The sequence below is a fragment of the Esox lucius genome, chromosome 19 (genome assembly GCF_011004845.1).
Source record: "Esox lucius isolate fEsoLuc1 chromosome 19, fEsoLuc1.pri, whole genome shotgun sequence".
NCBI classification, from domain to species: domain Eukaryota; kingdom Metazoa; phylum Chordata; class Actinopteri; order Esociformes; family Esocidae; genus Esox; species Esox lucius.
Window position 1 is genome coordinate 29,362,318 of NC_047587.1, and position 14,796 is coordinate 29,377,113.

The window sequence follows — 14,796 nt, forward strand, 5'->3', positions numbered from 1 at the left end:
GTCCACTTGGTGGTAGGAAGGCAGGGAGGGGCGAGAGTGGGCAGGACAAGACAGGCGGCCTTGCCAGAAACACCCAGCGCTGCAACGTTCCGTCCTGCTCCCCTACACCGCAGCACACCGTGGCCAGAGAGCATGATGGGAGTTCAGACAGGGGCTATTAGTGTCTCTGTAGAAGTGAATAAATATAAGGACATGCTAGAAAAGTAAATTTTTTCTGAGGCAGATCTGTGAGGGGCAACAACTCAATCGACAATGCACAGTCTTCAAGCGTGAACCATGACATCAGGTACCCTACAGGAAATGCGGGTCTGTTTGTGCTTGAGTTCTTTGATCTGGTACATACTGCAGGGCCACCCGCCCCCCAACTCCGTCTCCCCCACCCCGTTCATGGACTCCCTCTGCCAATGGCTTGTCATTCAGAACTAGCGTAGGCTGCATTGTTACGTAGCAGTTTATAGAATTCATGTCATTAGCAGACAGTACTTTTAGGGTCAATGTGTTTCCTTTCTTTTGTTCCCAGGGACTCCAACGCCGACCATCACTGTGACTCACCGACCTGAGGAGGACACATTCGGGGTGAGAATCAATCCTTTGGTACTGGACTCATTGGCCGAACCTGAAGCCTTTTTGCAGTACATCAACACACTCAGCTTTTCCCTGGGAACAAAAAGAAGGCTTTAGTTTGAGCAATTTTATTCCATTTATTTTCGTTACTTTTTTTTTTTTTTTGCTTCCTTGCCTTGTGGCTCCGTCCTATCTTCGTTTTCCCTTGTGGCCACTGTGTTTAACAGCTTCTTAAAAATGTAATTTCGTGCCGTAATTGACTGGATGGAGATTATTTCCTCATTTGAAGGTTTTAATGGGAAATGCAGCGGCGACATGGGAGGAAAGAAGACTTCCAATTGTTTTGGATGTCCTAATTATACTGTAGGAGTTATTGTTATTATTTCTTTCAGTATAACGTAATTCTGAGCTTTTCTTCGATTTTCCATTGTGTCGTTATTGCCTGTGGATGCATGCAACGTTAGTCTGCGGAGAGTGTCTTAATTTGGTTTTGAAGTAACGTCTGTAAACTGTGTTGTAGTCTCGTCTTAATGAATATATTATGCATTCGCTTTTATTTTCAATGTACCTTGCACTACTAATCAAATGTCCACCCGCCGTGTACTGCACTCAGGTTTCATGAGTGTTGGATATTTTGTATCAGAGGTAGATAGTATATCCAGGTAGGTGCTTTATACTCTCAGTAAGTCCTGTCTTGTCCTCCTCCAGGTCTCCATTGCTGTGGGCCTCGCTGGATTCGCCTGCGTACTTCTTGTCGTCCTTTTTGTTCTCATCAACAAATATGGACGCCGTTCTAAGTTTGGAATGAAAGGTAAGAAGCGTGTAGTGTTCTTCATTAAGACCTTCTATTCTTAGGGGGTGCCTCAGCTGTTGAAATAAATAATAACATTATACCTGGATCGTGCTTCTGTATCCCTTTCATGCCCAAGACCTTGTAGTGTAATCTTTCTATGCCATACACTGCACTTCGCAGTCTACTTTCACATCCGTATGCCTTCGTATCGCTTCTTACACTTTATTTGATCTAGTGCTTGGTGTTGGTATGTGGGCAAGCAGGCGGATGGGGGTGACGCGCGCCATATTGCAGATTTGATCCCTGTGAAGAATGAATTTGCAGGAGTGTCAGTTATGCTAACCAATTCCAAATATGGCTCAGTGCAGCCTAAGCTTGTATTTTTGAGTCATGTCCAAGCACTACTTATCCTTGTCTTTTGGAGGCTGACGCAGCTGGTTGGTCTGCGTGTCCGGTTAGGCTCGATGCTCTCTCTTTCTCTGTAGCAGGAAGGAGCACTGGTGATGCCGTAGGAGTAAATGGCTCTTTCAGTGTAACGTCCTGAAACAGCCCTGTCTCAGTGGCGGCTGTACTGCTACTCCATAATTCCACCACAAACCCTTGCTTTGGGTGATTTCACGGAATTGGAGTTGCATGGCGTATCGGAGGAAGGACTGTTGACATGTCTGACATAAAGTTTGTATGATTGAGAAATGATTGGCCTAACCCAGGCCTCCTATCTCCTGTTAAGTGTTCTGCTATGTTGAATGCTCTCCTGTTCTATGATGTCATTATATGGATTTCAATAACACGTTTAACATAGACGTGACTATTGAATTTAATTTAAAGGATAATAGAATTAAATAAATGTGTCCCGGTTTGTATGGATTCACTCTATCATGTACTTTGGGACATTGTTTTCAGAGTTTCCGGTTAACAGCGGAAAGGCTTTTGCTGATGTCGCTTGGTGCCATTTTGTGTAGACGTAGTTTAGCAGGACCTTTTTCTCTCTTTCCATCCATCCTGTATTTTCTGTATGATGGCGGTGTGTTTCAAGCGCCCCCCATGTAACCTCACTACATATTATGACATCATAACTCACATTGGAAGTGTAGCGTGCGTGTGACATTTGTTTGTAAGGATGTACCAATTATGGAATTTGCTGCCACAAACACTTATATCAAAGGGATGTTTAAAGCGTCGCTCTCCTCTCCCTTATGTCCGTCCGGAGGCCTGTGGCATTTTATTTGTCTTTTATCATAGTGGAAAGTAATCAGTCCCTGTATCTGATGTTAACCATGTTAGAACAGCCCCAGGCTTTCCTATGAAGCCTGCAGTCCTCTAATGAATGCATACAGCCCTGGCTGACTGACTGCTTTGCTTGGCGCTTTGCCATCTTCCATTGACTTTCTCCATTTCACTCCCTTTCCCATGGGGGCCACTCCCCCCCCTCCTCCTCCCTGCCCCGTCGCCCCCCCATCACTTCTCTCCTCCCGCCCCTTCCCCGTCTCTCCGTTTCCTGTCCCTCCGTCTGACAGCAATGGCGAGAGCTCAGTCCTTTTTAACCAAGTTAATTAAAAGCAGATTAAGTCGATAGCATCGTCGGACATAGGATTCCGAAATGGGGAGATGAAATAGGGAAGAGGGGGTGAGACGGGGGCCGGCAGCGCTCTCTGTGACGGTACTGTGGGAGGGAGAAGACGGTTCCTACCGTTCTGGTTGCTTTACTCTCCAGCTGTTTACATGCAGACACACAATGTATGGTAGTTCCACTGCTCTGCATGTGTCCCCTGGCCTCGCTCTCTCTCTCCCGGAGACATTTCCTGGCTGTAACACAGCCCATTTGGCAGCAGTGAGCAACAGGGGATACTTGAGCGTTAGCGTGGGAGTTATTTACCTTCTAATGGTTTGTTTGATTGGGAGCCCTCGTATGTCCCCAGTTACGGGAGGAACACAGCACCGCCACTTCCTGGTGTGTTAGGGAAAGGGCAAACGTGATGCAGTTCCTGAGCGTGTCTGCCATCTCGCTGTTGCCACGGTCGTCCTAGCTGATTGGCATGTGACAGTATATCTGGAAGGAGAGCAGCGAAGCTCGCCAATGTGCTTTGGCGTGTTGTTGAATTATACGCCATGCCTGAATGAAGGGCCTTTTGGAATGCCGACAGGAGGAGAACCGTCTGGCAACAAAAAAAGCCTCCATTGTGTCACCCTTGACAAGTTCGCTTTCTCCTTCATTCCTTTTCCCCTGCAAGCGGCGGTCTTTTCCGTTCCAGAGTCCTGGCAGGGGTGTTGAGGAATCCTGTTTGAAAAGTCTATTAAGGCTTTATTTCCTTATTTTGGTCACGGTCCAGTGGAATGAATGACAGTTGTTCATGTCAAGTGAAGCGTAAACAACCAGAATCTTGTCCTCCGGCGACTGAAATGCCATCTAGCAGCTGAAAGCTCGGTCTGTACTGCGTCTTCACGGCGTTGCAGGTCGACGGCGTTTCATAAACACATCCCTTTGTGGCAGGTGCTGTGGTACGGGTTAATGTCTGTGTTTAAATGGAGGGACGTCAGCCTTCTCCATGTAGGCATCCGCGCGTGTTCTGTCTGGTGACGTGCCCCGCTGAAAGGCAGGCTGGGTGTGGACCCCGTGCCATCTCGGTGTGGTCAGGCTGCTCCGTGCGTGACAGTGTCTGACCCGACCACAGGGCTTGGTTAAACCACAGGGGCAGTAGCTCTCTCTGCAGTCTCTCTGCAGTTTTAAAACTTTCTCTGAGGGCACACTGCGAGATCCCATTATGACCATCTTGAATCTGACAACTGGACTTTCAGACAAATAGAAGAGGGTATTTTCCCCCCTTCAGAGGAGAATGCGTGTGTGTGTGTGTGTGCGTGTGTGTGTGCGTGTGCCTGTGTGTATTATTGTGCTTAAAGGATGGAGCAATGGTGAACTAGACAACACGCACAGCTGAGTCATCAGGTTTTAAGTTTCCGAGGGATCTTTGTTTCACTGTCCCAATTTCATGGCTTAAACACTGCCATCATTCATCATTCAGACAGCTGTTCTGTGACTGACATTCCTACGCACATTATTGCCATTGGACTCCTGATCCGCACATACAGTCAATCCTACACACCAACATCAGTCACTAACATAACATCGCCTCCCACCGGGAAAAATTACATTTACCGTCAATGAAAGTGTTGGACATTGTTTTACACTTCTACCAATTTAGAACGCGTGCAACTAATCTGGATGCTTGTAATAGTACGCTGAATCAATGCTCCTATTCACTGCTATTAGTTTCTCTGCTTTGGTTCAGTTGTTGTGGTTGCTTAGGTATAATGAGCCGTACTGTAGTCTGTATTGTTCCGTAACAATGTCCGTGTTCACTGGTGGAATTATCTCCCTTCACTGCCAAATTAACACCTTCAATGTGCTGCTTCAATAACATAAAAAATGACTCTAATTATCAACAATGGAAATCTCCTGAAATATGCCAGCCAAAACATATTTTTTTCTACACTAATGAGAATTTTACCTCACTAAAAATGTAAAAGCACTATAAAATGTCCATCCCCAGTTAAATATGTGGTTTATGTATTCAGTATGTGTGTGGTTGTTAAAGGAAATCGTAATCGCAAATTACATGAACAAAGGTAAACATACACGGTACGGTTTTTACCCCATTTTCTTGGCTGTGGTTGTATACTGCTCTGCTGCACCTGGACGAGAGCATCACAACAGTACCTTCCTTTGTTGGTGAAATAAACAGATGCTAAACTAGGACAGTTTAAATGAGAACATAGGCAACCGTCGAAAGACCCATCATAGATGAAAGAATCACCACGCCAACCTTGAAATGACAGAGATGTAATTTGCTCCAGAATACATATACGGTTCCCTTTTGGAGCTCATTCAAAGACCTGCTGACTGATGAGACCCTCTGGCCCGGCTTCTCCAGCGGATGTGCAGAGTCGAGAGTGGTTCCACAGGACCCGGATTAAACGCCCGTCCGACGCTGTGACGTGCCACCGTCAGGCTGATGTAATCACCTCTCTGGCTTGAGCGTCCCTCTGCAATACACCTTCTGGGGATTACATTTTGTCATCCTCCCTCCACGGGGAGCTTGATTCATTCTTTTGCCCAGGTATCTGGTTATAATTACCGGTTTGTGAGAGGCCCACTGAAGTGGACACAAGTGGAAGGAGCCTTTGAATGGCTACATTTGTTTTCATTGACAGAGGGGGAACCACTGATCGATTGTAGATTCCCAGGCTCCAGTGATCGACTCCAGGCCTCTGCCTTCTATATTTCTCTCGCTGTCTTTCTTGCTCTACCCCCTCCCCTCTTCTTTTGGTCCCTCTCTACCTCTCTCTTTGAATAGTCTTTCAGGACACTGCCTTGGGATTCAATGTGTTGTTTATATGATTCACAATGCTCTGGCTTTACTGTGACCGATTGGGTTTTCATTTACGAAAAATAATAATTTGTTCAAAGCTTTACTTTTTCTCCACACATTGCATGTGAGAGACAAGTATGTTAATTAGGTCAGATATGGAATCACAATTCACGGGCTACGAGTTATGATTATGAATAACATATTAATTTACTCTGCGCTTTGTCCTGAGCAGCCAGGTTATAGATAGTTATACGTTCCCTAGGGATTCCATATTTGAAACCTATCTTTCTCCTCCATAATAACTGGTGATTTATTCTTACAGGCCCTTAATGGGTTAGCATTTCTCATTGACAGGATGCACCTGACAGAGCCCTGTGTGGTTACTGTACTTTTCCATTGTGCCACCAAGCACTGCGCCATGTCCCGTTCCTGGGGGGTTGTGTTGTTATGGGGTTACACCGCCAGTCCGTCGGGCATTCACAGATTCATCTGGTGATAAAGAATTTCAAAAACTCAGTAGAGGAGGCTTTTAAGGAAAAGGGATTTGGACAGGGGACAAATGATTTTATTAGGCCTCTTCAAGTCTGGTTCTTTCCATAGCAAAATACCCCACTAAAAGGCGAAATTGAATTTTTACTCTAAAGCAATGGCCCTCGATCTATATTCAATCTCATTTGGTGTCCAGTAAGCTTGAAGGGATGTTAGAATTTAAAACCATAAGGCCTAATGTAATTGACCTTATGTGATTATTTATGAAATATGTCAATTTCTTTTTGAATAATGGAGATGATTAGAGATCCAGACCGTTTGGGACTTAGTAACACAATGAGGGGTCTCTCTAGGTCCATAAACCGGTCCGATTTCCATCCATGGCACCCCGTCCAACGGTTGGTGGCCTGTGTGGGCTTGCCGCTCAGTTTCACTCCAGTTCCAGGCTGCTTTCACAGCGTTTGATTGGAAGAAGTCAGCAGGACTTACGCTGTGCTGTCTTTTGTCCTTGTCGATTTTCAGAGCCCCCCCCCCACAACAACACTCAATCCACCAGAGCTGTTTTCACTGGACTCCCCGATCTGAGCCGGTCTGTCTGCGTGATAGCCTACAGATACTAACAGGGCTGATGGAGAAGGGAAGCTACAGGCAAGGTGGGAGACACAGCGGATTAAGGCCTGACACTCGTACTGGTGCTGTGTCTTCTGCCTCTGTGACTAACAGAGACTTTTCAGGCCTGAGTGCCCTGCAGCAGTCCTCCCTCCGCCCCTTCGCCGTACAGCCCGGCTCCTCTCGGTCCTGTCTGCTTTCATTGGCGTCACTCTCACCTGACCCCATACTCTCTCCCTCCTGACATCCCCCGTCCGATGTCGGTCACAAGGGTTTCCCTTTCTCTGTGCGACGCTACCTGTGTATGGCTGAAGGGCGATCACTGGCACGCACCAGTCAAGCAAAGTATATCATTCATAACCGGCTGGGTTTTGGCCACACTGGTGCAGAGTACTAAAGGGAAACGTTTAGAATGCTGTCACCCTACATCGCCGTTATACACACAACCGTGGCCTATCCAAACAATTCACTGGCTCATAAAAATACAAGTGTCACCCATTGGCTGGATTCTTCTCTGTTTTTGTTTGAATGTTCAGTATACCTAGTACTGTAGCTTCCCACGTACAAACCCACACACTCTTTACCAACGACTGTCTTTTGTTTCCTAATGATGTAGAATGGTAATGATTCGGCTCAATCACAGTCATGCTTTTGTATTTTCTTGTTAATGTGTCTCTTTCCTTTGCTACATTTACCACATCGATGTGCTCAGTTTGTTAGAATTTGGTTAACTCAGTACTCAAATTGGGCACTAAGCCTAGTCGTGTATCAAATCTGTTTTTTTAAGTCAGGCTTTGGCAACCCTGTGACTGTACAAGCGAAGAGGATTTGTACCAGGCATTTCCTTTCCCATACCTGTTTATACACCTAGCTTAAGGCAGCTTAGAAGAGTTAAAGGTGGCATCCCCGATCATCTCAACAACATGGCCTGACAGTTTAAGCGTTCTTGTAATGCTTCAGAGGGATTGAACAGTGCTCTGACTTCCATTGCCCCAGATCCTCCCCTCCCATCTGCCACGGTTAAAAACAAAACAGAAGTCCCCAAGACCTTCTTTACTTATTTATCTCTGTTAAAGATGCATGAGAGAGCCTGGCCCTCTTCCACTGGCCCTGTCCTAGAAATAGCAAAGAGTGTGGCAGATAGCTGGGGCTCCCACCAACTGGGGCAGAGCTCTATAATCACCTCAGCAGCAGACGCGGGGCCATATGAAAAGAAGCCAGCGTGAAAGCTTTAGGGCCCTGCTCTGTTAGCTGAGTGGGAAGCCAGTGCCAGCCCCCGTGCCAACCCCGCGCCGGCCCCTTTGCCAACCCCCAGCAGACCGGCTGGGAATGTGTTGGCAGTGTTACCTCTGAATCCCACCTACTCCCTCCAAAAACCCAAACACCTCATCGCAACACCTTGGTCAAACCGTGGTGATTACAGCGTTGCCTGGGTGTACTTGGAAATAGGATAGTGTCTAAAAGTGCTGTACATAGGGAGTTGCAGGGGATAAAACACAGTATAGTATGCAGTAAGACTTCTAATATGACATGATGGCTGTGCTCCCCATTCACTTAAGTCTTCGCACTCAGCATAAGTGACAATGTAATGACCAAATAAGAGGATTTAGCGTTCATTCTCCATCTCTTGTTGGTAGTGTATTAGTCCATATTTAACTCCCTAATGTTCCACGTTGCGTCTAATTCCAAATGAATTTAGCTCCCTTCAAAGAAAGAGGGCTGTGTGCTTTCCATCCAAAAGGCAAGGCCACAGGCCTGGGTAGTTGGCTCTGCTGTGTGCAGACTAATGCCCGGGTCTCCAAGGACCTTGTTCTATTTAGATATAGAATATCTGTACAGTCAATAGTAGACATTCGCTGCAGAATAACACGTAAAACAGCCATGCCAGTTCCCTGTAAGAAAACAAGCCTGGCTGGATGTTCATTACCATTTTAATTGGTTGATTAAATATATACATAATTATGGACCTCGTGTTTAAACACTTTCTCGTTCTGTGAAACAGACGTTGTGCAGTATACTTGGTGTTCTTCGTGCGGTATCTTCTGCAGTGTGGCTGGAGAAGGTATGGAACAGAGAATCTATGCTGAAAATGTAAAGCTTCATTTGAATTTTGAGAAACCAATTATCTAGTTCTGGTGACATGCTTAATTTATTATTTAGCTGGAAATGTCAGAAAAAAATGATGTATTTGAAGCTATACATAATGAAAGCATATAGTGAAATGTATTAATTAAGTCCAACTGCATTTGATTTTGTGTTGTTTTCCTTTTCTGTGAGAGAAAGCTAAGTATGAACACAACATTAGCTTTAGGTGAAAGTTGCCAAAAGCATTTTCAATTGTAAGCTAAACCAAAGAACCTGAGACTTTGAAACCAAAAATGGAACAAAACTATGCAATATCAATTATACAGTGATTCCCCTTGTTCTCTGCACCAAAGTGACAAACTAAAAGGCTCTATTGGCTACATGTCCTCACATTGAGAAGCTGAGCGCTTTAGATGCTCTTGAACCAGACAGATGAAGGCCCTCGTCCCACACCACTCTGCCCCTCTAATCTAGAGAGATCTGAAGGATTCACTGTCCACGGATATCTCTAATACAGACGTGGGACACTCCCATGGCCTATCCTTCATCACAGGGTGGCTCTCCCAAGACGTTCAACATCTAATGGAGAGATGGCTGTTTTTTTTTTTTTCTTCTTGTGTGATTTAAAGTGGGTTTTGTTTCTGTTTTTGAGTGGACCCTTGGCTTTTCCCAGAGTTCTGCTTTTCTGCAGCCACTTTGAATGGAGTTTGAAAGTAAGTATGAAAGCCTGAAGAACAGCCTAATTACTCAGCATCTGAATGTTGTATGAGTGGAGGGAGTCAAGTGCACAGTGAAATGTTATGGAAAGTTTTTTTATTTTTATTTTTTGGAACAGCCTTCAGAATTTATCCATCCTCTTTGATAAAGACTATAATTGATGCATATAGCATCCACACACTGGATGCTAATAGAAGGCAGTGATCACTCACTCTGAGAGCTGGTTACTAAGACTAGTTTTAATGTTTAACTGGATGACGTCCAATTTACTGTTCTCGAGTCAAAACCAATTTATAACCAAACCTCCCATTACACCAAGTAATGTAGCTTGACAGTTTATTTTGGGTGACCAAAACAGGTCAGTGAGTTTGCACACGGCATATGAACGGAATGCACACAGGATATAAACGGAATGCACACAGGAAATGAACGGAGTGCACACAGGATATGAAAGGAATGCACACAGGATATGAACGGAATGCAAATGCACGTTCATCAAGCTTTAAACATTGCTTTGCATTTCCAGTCAGTTGATCTCCGCTGTTTTTTGCCAATAAAAGCATGTGTTTGAAAACAATACGGTCACGGACATTGTTTTTATATTCTGCCACTGACTGATTCAGGAACATACATTTAATTAGTCATTGAGACATGCCTGTATAGGAGAAATGGCCACAGTGTCTGTGCAGTAATTCCTGTAATGTGGCTCTTGAGGAAGGTTGGCAGTCAGGCTGGTTGGCTGTGGACGTGTTTTCTAGACAAAGCCACTCGGGAGTAGAAGAGCAAGCTCACTCCCTCCCCGGGGCCAAGCAATAATGAGAGGAAAAGCCTCTCCGTGTTTCACAAGGGGCCTTTTCATTTTTAAGATGTCAAGTGTAATTGTTGTGTAATCAGAACCGGCTTGTCTTAATTATTTACCTGGGTGATGTTAGATAGCCACTGCAGACAGCAGGGTGGAAAGAGAGAGCAACAGTACCTGGGTCTGAAGTACACACTGGCTTCCTGGCCAATCTGCATCATGTGTCCTTTGATTTCGAATGATTATTTGGAATAACTCTTTACGTTGCAATGACCCCTGTGCGGCTCGTAAGCACCATAGAGCAAATCAAATGACATGCTCACTCTGCAGGCAGTATCCACACAATCCCCCATGAGTCTATGGAGTCCATCCATGTTTCTGCTAATGGTCGGCACTATCAGGCAGTGAGGAGATGACTCCTTGTCCGAACCAAATAACTGTTTGATTGGGCTATCGGTGGATTTTCTATTAACCCTGAAAGGGAGGTTTTGTTGATGGTCTGTTCTCTGATATTTTAGAAAACGATTAGATGTTCTGTCTTTACATAATAAGGATGTTTAGTTTGTTTAGGTATTAGAAAGTGTTGGAACTATGAGTGAGCTATCTGTCTACACTAATAAAAACTAACCTCCAAAAGAACACTCAAGAAACCTCAAGGATTCGTTGGGAAGAGCACTTGTTCTTTGTTGCTCAATAGTGATTAAAACTGCCTTTTAAGCTCTTCAAATGCTGTTAGCAGTTTACAAAAGGGCTCTTTGCTGTACGCACAGCTTTTCCCTCTGTCTGTATTCTGACGTTGAATTTACAAGTAACATGTCTCATTGTTCTTTACAGAACCTTAAGGACAGGAGGACACATTAGAACCCATGCTGGCTGGTATATGGGTGTGAGTGGCAGCAACTTGGTATACTGTACCTTTAAATTGTCAATGTAGCCACACCTTGTAACGGCATACTGATAAGGATTTTTTTTTATGTGTTTTAACTGTTTTACTTAGACAGTAGGTACACAGATCTCTAGAGTCAATCCAAAGGCACCTGCTGGACATCTTCAAAGCTTCATTTTCACAAATGGAATGCAGCGAAATCTGGAAAAAGTTTTTTGCTCGGCATGTTCTGTATGATGCCAATGACAGCTTTTATGTGACGCAGTGCTGCTTAAGTCTATTGTTTATCATGACTTCTATCTTTCACATGCAAAGATAAAGAAACAAATGGAGACAAACGTTAAATTGCTAAACACAATGTTCCCTGGGTAAGTTATAAATAAATATTGTGTGCACACAGGCTGATTTGGAGAGATTGCGAACAGAGAGACAATCCACTTCTCTCTCCTCTCAGGAAGTCTCCTGTCAATAACGCAGCAGCCTGTGTTCTGCTGTCAGTAGCGGCGCTCCACAACAGCACCACTTTATTTGTTTGTTTGCATTTGTTCCTATTAAGTCGCCGGGGAAGTAAAGCGTTCCTCTCTGCTTACACCTCGCCCAGGGGAGCCGCCAGCGCTGAGAAGAGCAAAGCAAACAAGCCTGCCTTCTGTCAGACACCCAACCGACGCAGCTCTCCCTCTCCCTTTCTCTCTCTCCCTCTCTGCCTGTTAGGATCCACATCCCAGCTCCCAATCAACCCTAGCCAGCCAGGCCTGGGCCCAGGAAGGCCCAGAGTACCCGGTGAGAAAGGCTGGAGGGCGCTGATCTATACTGAAGCTCGGGTGGAGGATGCAGGTAGCACCTGCTCTCTCTAATGGGCTGGCTGGCATCTACCCACAAGCCCAAGAGCCTCTTGTCAGCAATTAGACACCTGCACAGTCAGACAAAAAAAGAAACACACACACGTACACACACACACACACACACTGATGGAATTATGGACAGCATCCAATTAAGAAGGCATGTGTTGTTAAACAATAGGACCGGTGAGAAATGGAAACGTGTCCTAGCCTGGCTGTCATCAGAGATATTGGTGTGTTTGTCCATGGGAGCTAGGACGTGGTACCCAACCGCGAAGGTCTACAGAGTAGCAAAGTTCACTAAATCCTGTCACCCGTCCGTGTTTGGGGGTTTTTCCGTGTGACCTCATTACTGAAGTGACCACTTCTTTATTGAAGCTGTAGGCCCTTCTCTTGTCAATGGAAATGTCAGAGCCCCGTGGTTGTGTCAATCCCATTGGCTGTCTTGCCTCACTCACATCACATTATCATCAACCCCCCCGTCCATCTCACCTTGCGGATGAGTCACAGCCCATGTTCCTGCGTGACCCATGCTGGGGCCATCTTCCACAGTATCGTCACATGACATTTGTCATTCACAGAAGTGGCAGGTACATCTGTAACGGAAAGTACTGTAACTGAAGAAATCGATTGATTTGTAAGAGGTTTGAACTGAGGGTCAGTGGTCATCTCTGGTGCTGACAGCCTGTCATGTCTGTTTGGCACACAGCCCTGTATCAGACGTACGGTCAGACCTTTCAGTCAGATCCTGGAGGAAGCAAAACAAAAGAACTGAACACATAGAAAATCCAAAATGTCATTGCCCGTACACCAGTAGTCCACCATTAAAGGTGACTTACCTTAATACCTCCCACTGTCACCAAAAACGTCACGGAAACGGTTCCCCTCTAACTGTGACTTATTTGCCTACTTACTAAGGGAATCTTTCTGTTCTAATTCCTGTCTTAATTCTCTCATGCAGCAGGCTAGCAGACAGACAAAACAATCACATCAGTCATTCAGGCAATCACATTCTATAAATAAATGTACCGCCATTAGTGTGAGTAATGCCTGTCAGGGAGAGAAGCATTCCTCCGGCTCCACCGAGACGCCTGTCAGAGAGAAGCAAAATGAAAACCAGGCCCTAGTTTCTCTATAGGACTAACCAAATAAAAACCAGGCCCTAGTTTCTCTATAGGACTAGCCCCACAAAGAACTCAGCCATGAAAACCAGACCCTAGTTTCTCTATAGGACTAGCCAAATGAAAACCAGGCCCTAGTTTCTCTATATGATTAGCAAAAGGAAAACCAGGCCCTAGTTTCTCTATAGGACTAGCCAAATGAAAACCAGGCCCTAGTTTCTCTATATGATTAGCAAAAGGAAAACCAGGCCCTAGTTTCTCTATAGGACTAGCCAAATGAAAACCAGGCCCTAGTTTCTCTATAGGATTAGCCAAATGAAAACCAGGCCCTAGTTTCTCTATAGGATTAGCCAAATGAAAACCAGGCCCTAGTTTCTCTATACAATTAGCAAAATGAAAACCAGGACCTAGTTTCTCTATTTGACTAGCCAAATGAAAACCAGGCCCTAGTTTCTCTATACGACTAGCCCCACAAAGAACTTGTTCCAAGGAGGTGCTCAAATGGGCCCATGAGCGCCTCCATTTTACCTAAACTCTCTTTGACATGTGTCCCCTTGAGATGGATTTTCGCTGTCTGTCTGACAGTCTGGTTGTTGTCAGCATGTAAGGCTGAGGTGGTGTCCTTCATGGCGTGAAGGCGGAGTCAGTGGTCTGATGTGGTGCGGCGGGCAGTGGCTCCTATTACCTTTGCCCTTGCAGCAGAGGGAACGTGTCCATTCCCATCATCATCTTCATCCTCTTTAGAGCTTGCTGTCTCATGTCGGGAGGCAAGAGCTAGTGACCAATTTGATGAATGAGCTACAGACCTCGATCAGTCATAAATCTGTAAATATCAATTGGTTCATAATGTCATTGGCCAATCGGAATAGAAACCGCTTATCACCTCATTATGAGACATCTCCAGTAAATAGATCAATCAATTTTAGTAACGTGACAGAAAGAGAAATGTCTTTCTCCTCTTATTTCATTTTGTTCCCAATTTAAAATTCTCTCAATCTCCTCCTCACTTTCCTGCTCCACTGAGGACAGACCCTGACAATTTTAGATCATTGAGCTTGACAATTGCTTCCAATTATGCAAGTAATTTACTAACTTGACTAACCTTGATGAGTGAATGGTGCCAATTACTCTGAGATGCAAGTAACTTGCAGGGGTTGTTGGGGCAAGTTAAGGTGTTACACCGGGTCCATTGATGAGGGGAGAAATAAATTAGCACTACTGATCTCCTCCCTTCCTCTTGTCTCACAAGGGCATAATTTACTTTCTCCATTTCATCACGCACTAGCGGGTGAGTGGAGCCAGATGAAGCCAGCATGTGTAGGCAAAAATAACAATCAACTGGTCTTTTCTTTTCTGGAAAAATAAGGTCCCATTAATGCAGGCGATAGGAGAGAGTCTCACCTTGAAACTGTGACAACCTCAGTCTTATTGCCGAGGGAAACATCTAGGACGGCTAGGGTGAATTATTGAGCAAGTCACATCACTGGTCCATCTCAGTAACATCGGAAACTACTACTTATGTTTGTA

The 14,796-nt window shown here is 45.0% G+C and overlaps 1 protein-coding gene across 4 annotated transcripts in view; it reads left to right on the forward strand.

Annotated features, from left to right (window-relative positions):
* The window catches only part of ntrk3a (neurotrophic tyrosine kinase, receptor, type 3a), a 189,580-nt gene that overhangs the window by 126,788 nt on the left and 47,996 nt on the right, over window positions 1-14,796 (forward strand). For all 4 annotated transcript variants that reach the window (XM_010884004.5, XM_010884005.5, XM_010884006.5 and 1 more), the window contains exons 10-11: window positions 521-576; window positions 1,273-1,375. In XM_010884004.5, coding sequence (XP_010882306.1) covers window positions 521-576; window positions 1,273-1,375 — 159 coding nt within the window. The remainder of the gene's footprint in view (window positions 1-520; window positions 577-1,272; window positions 1,376-14,796) is intronic.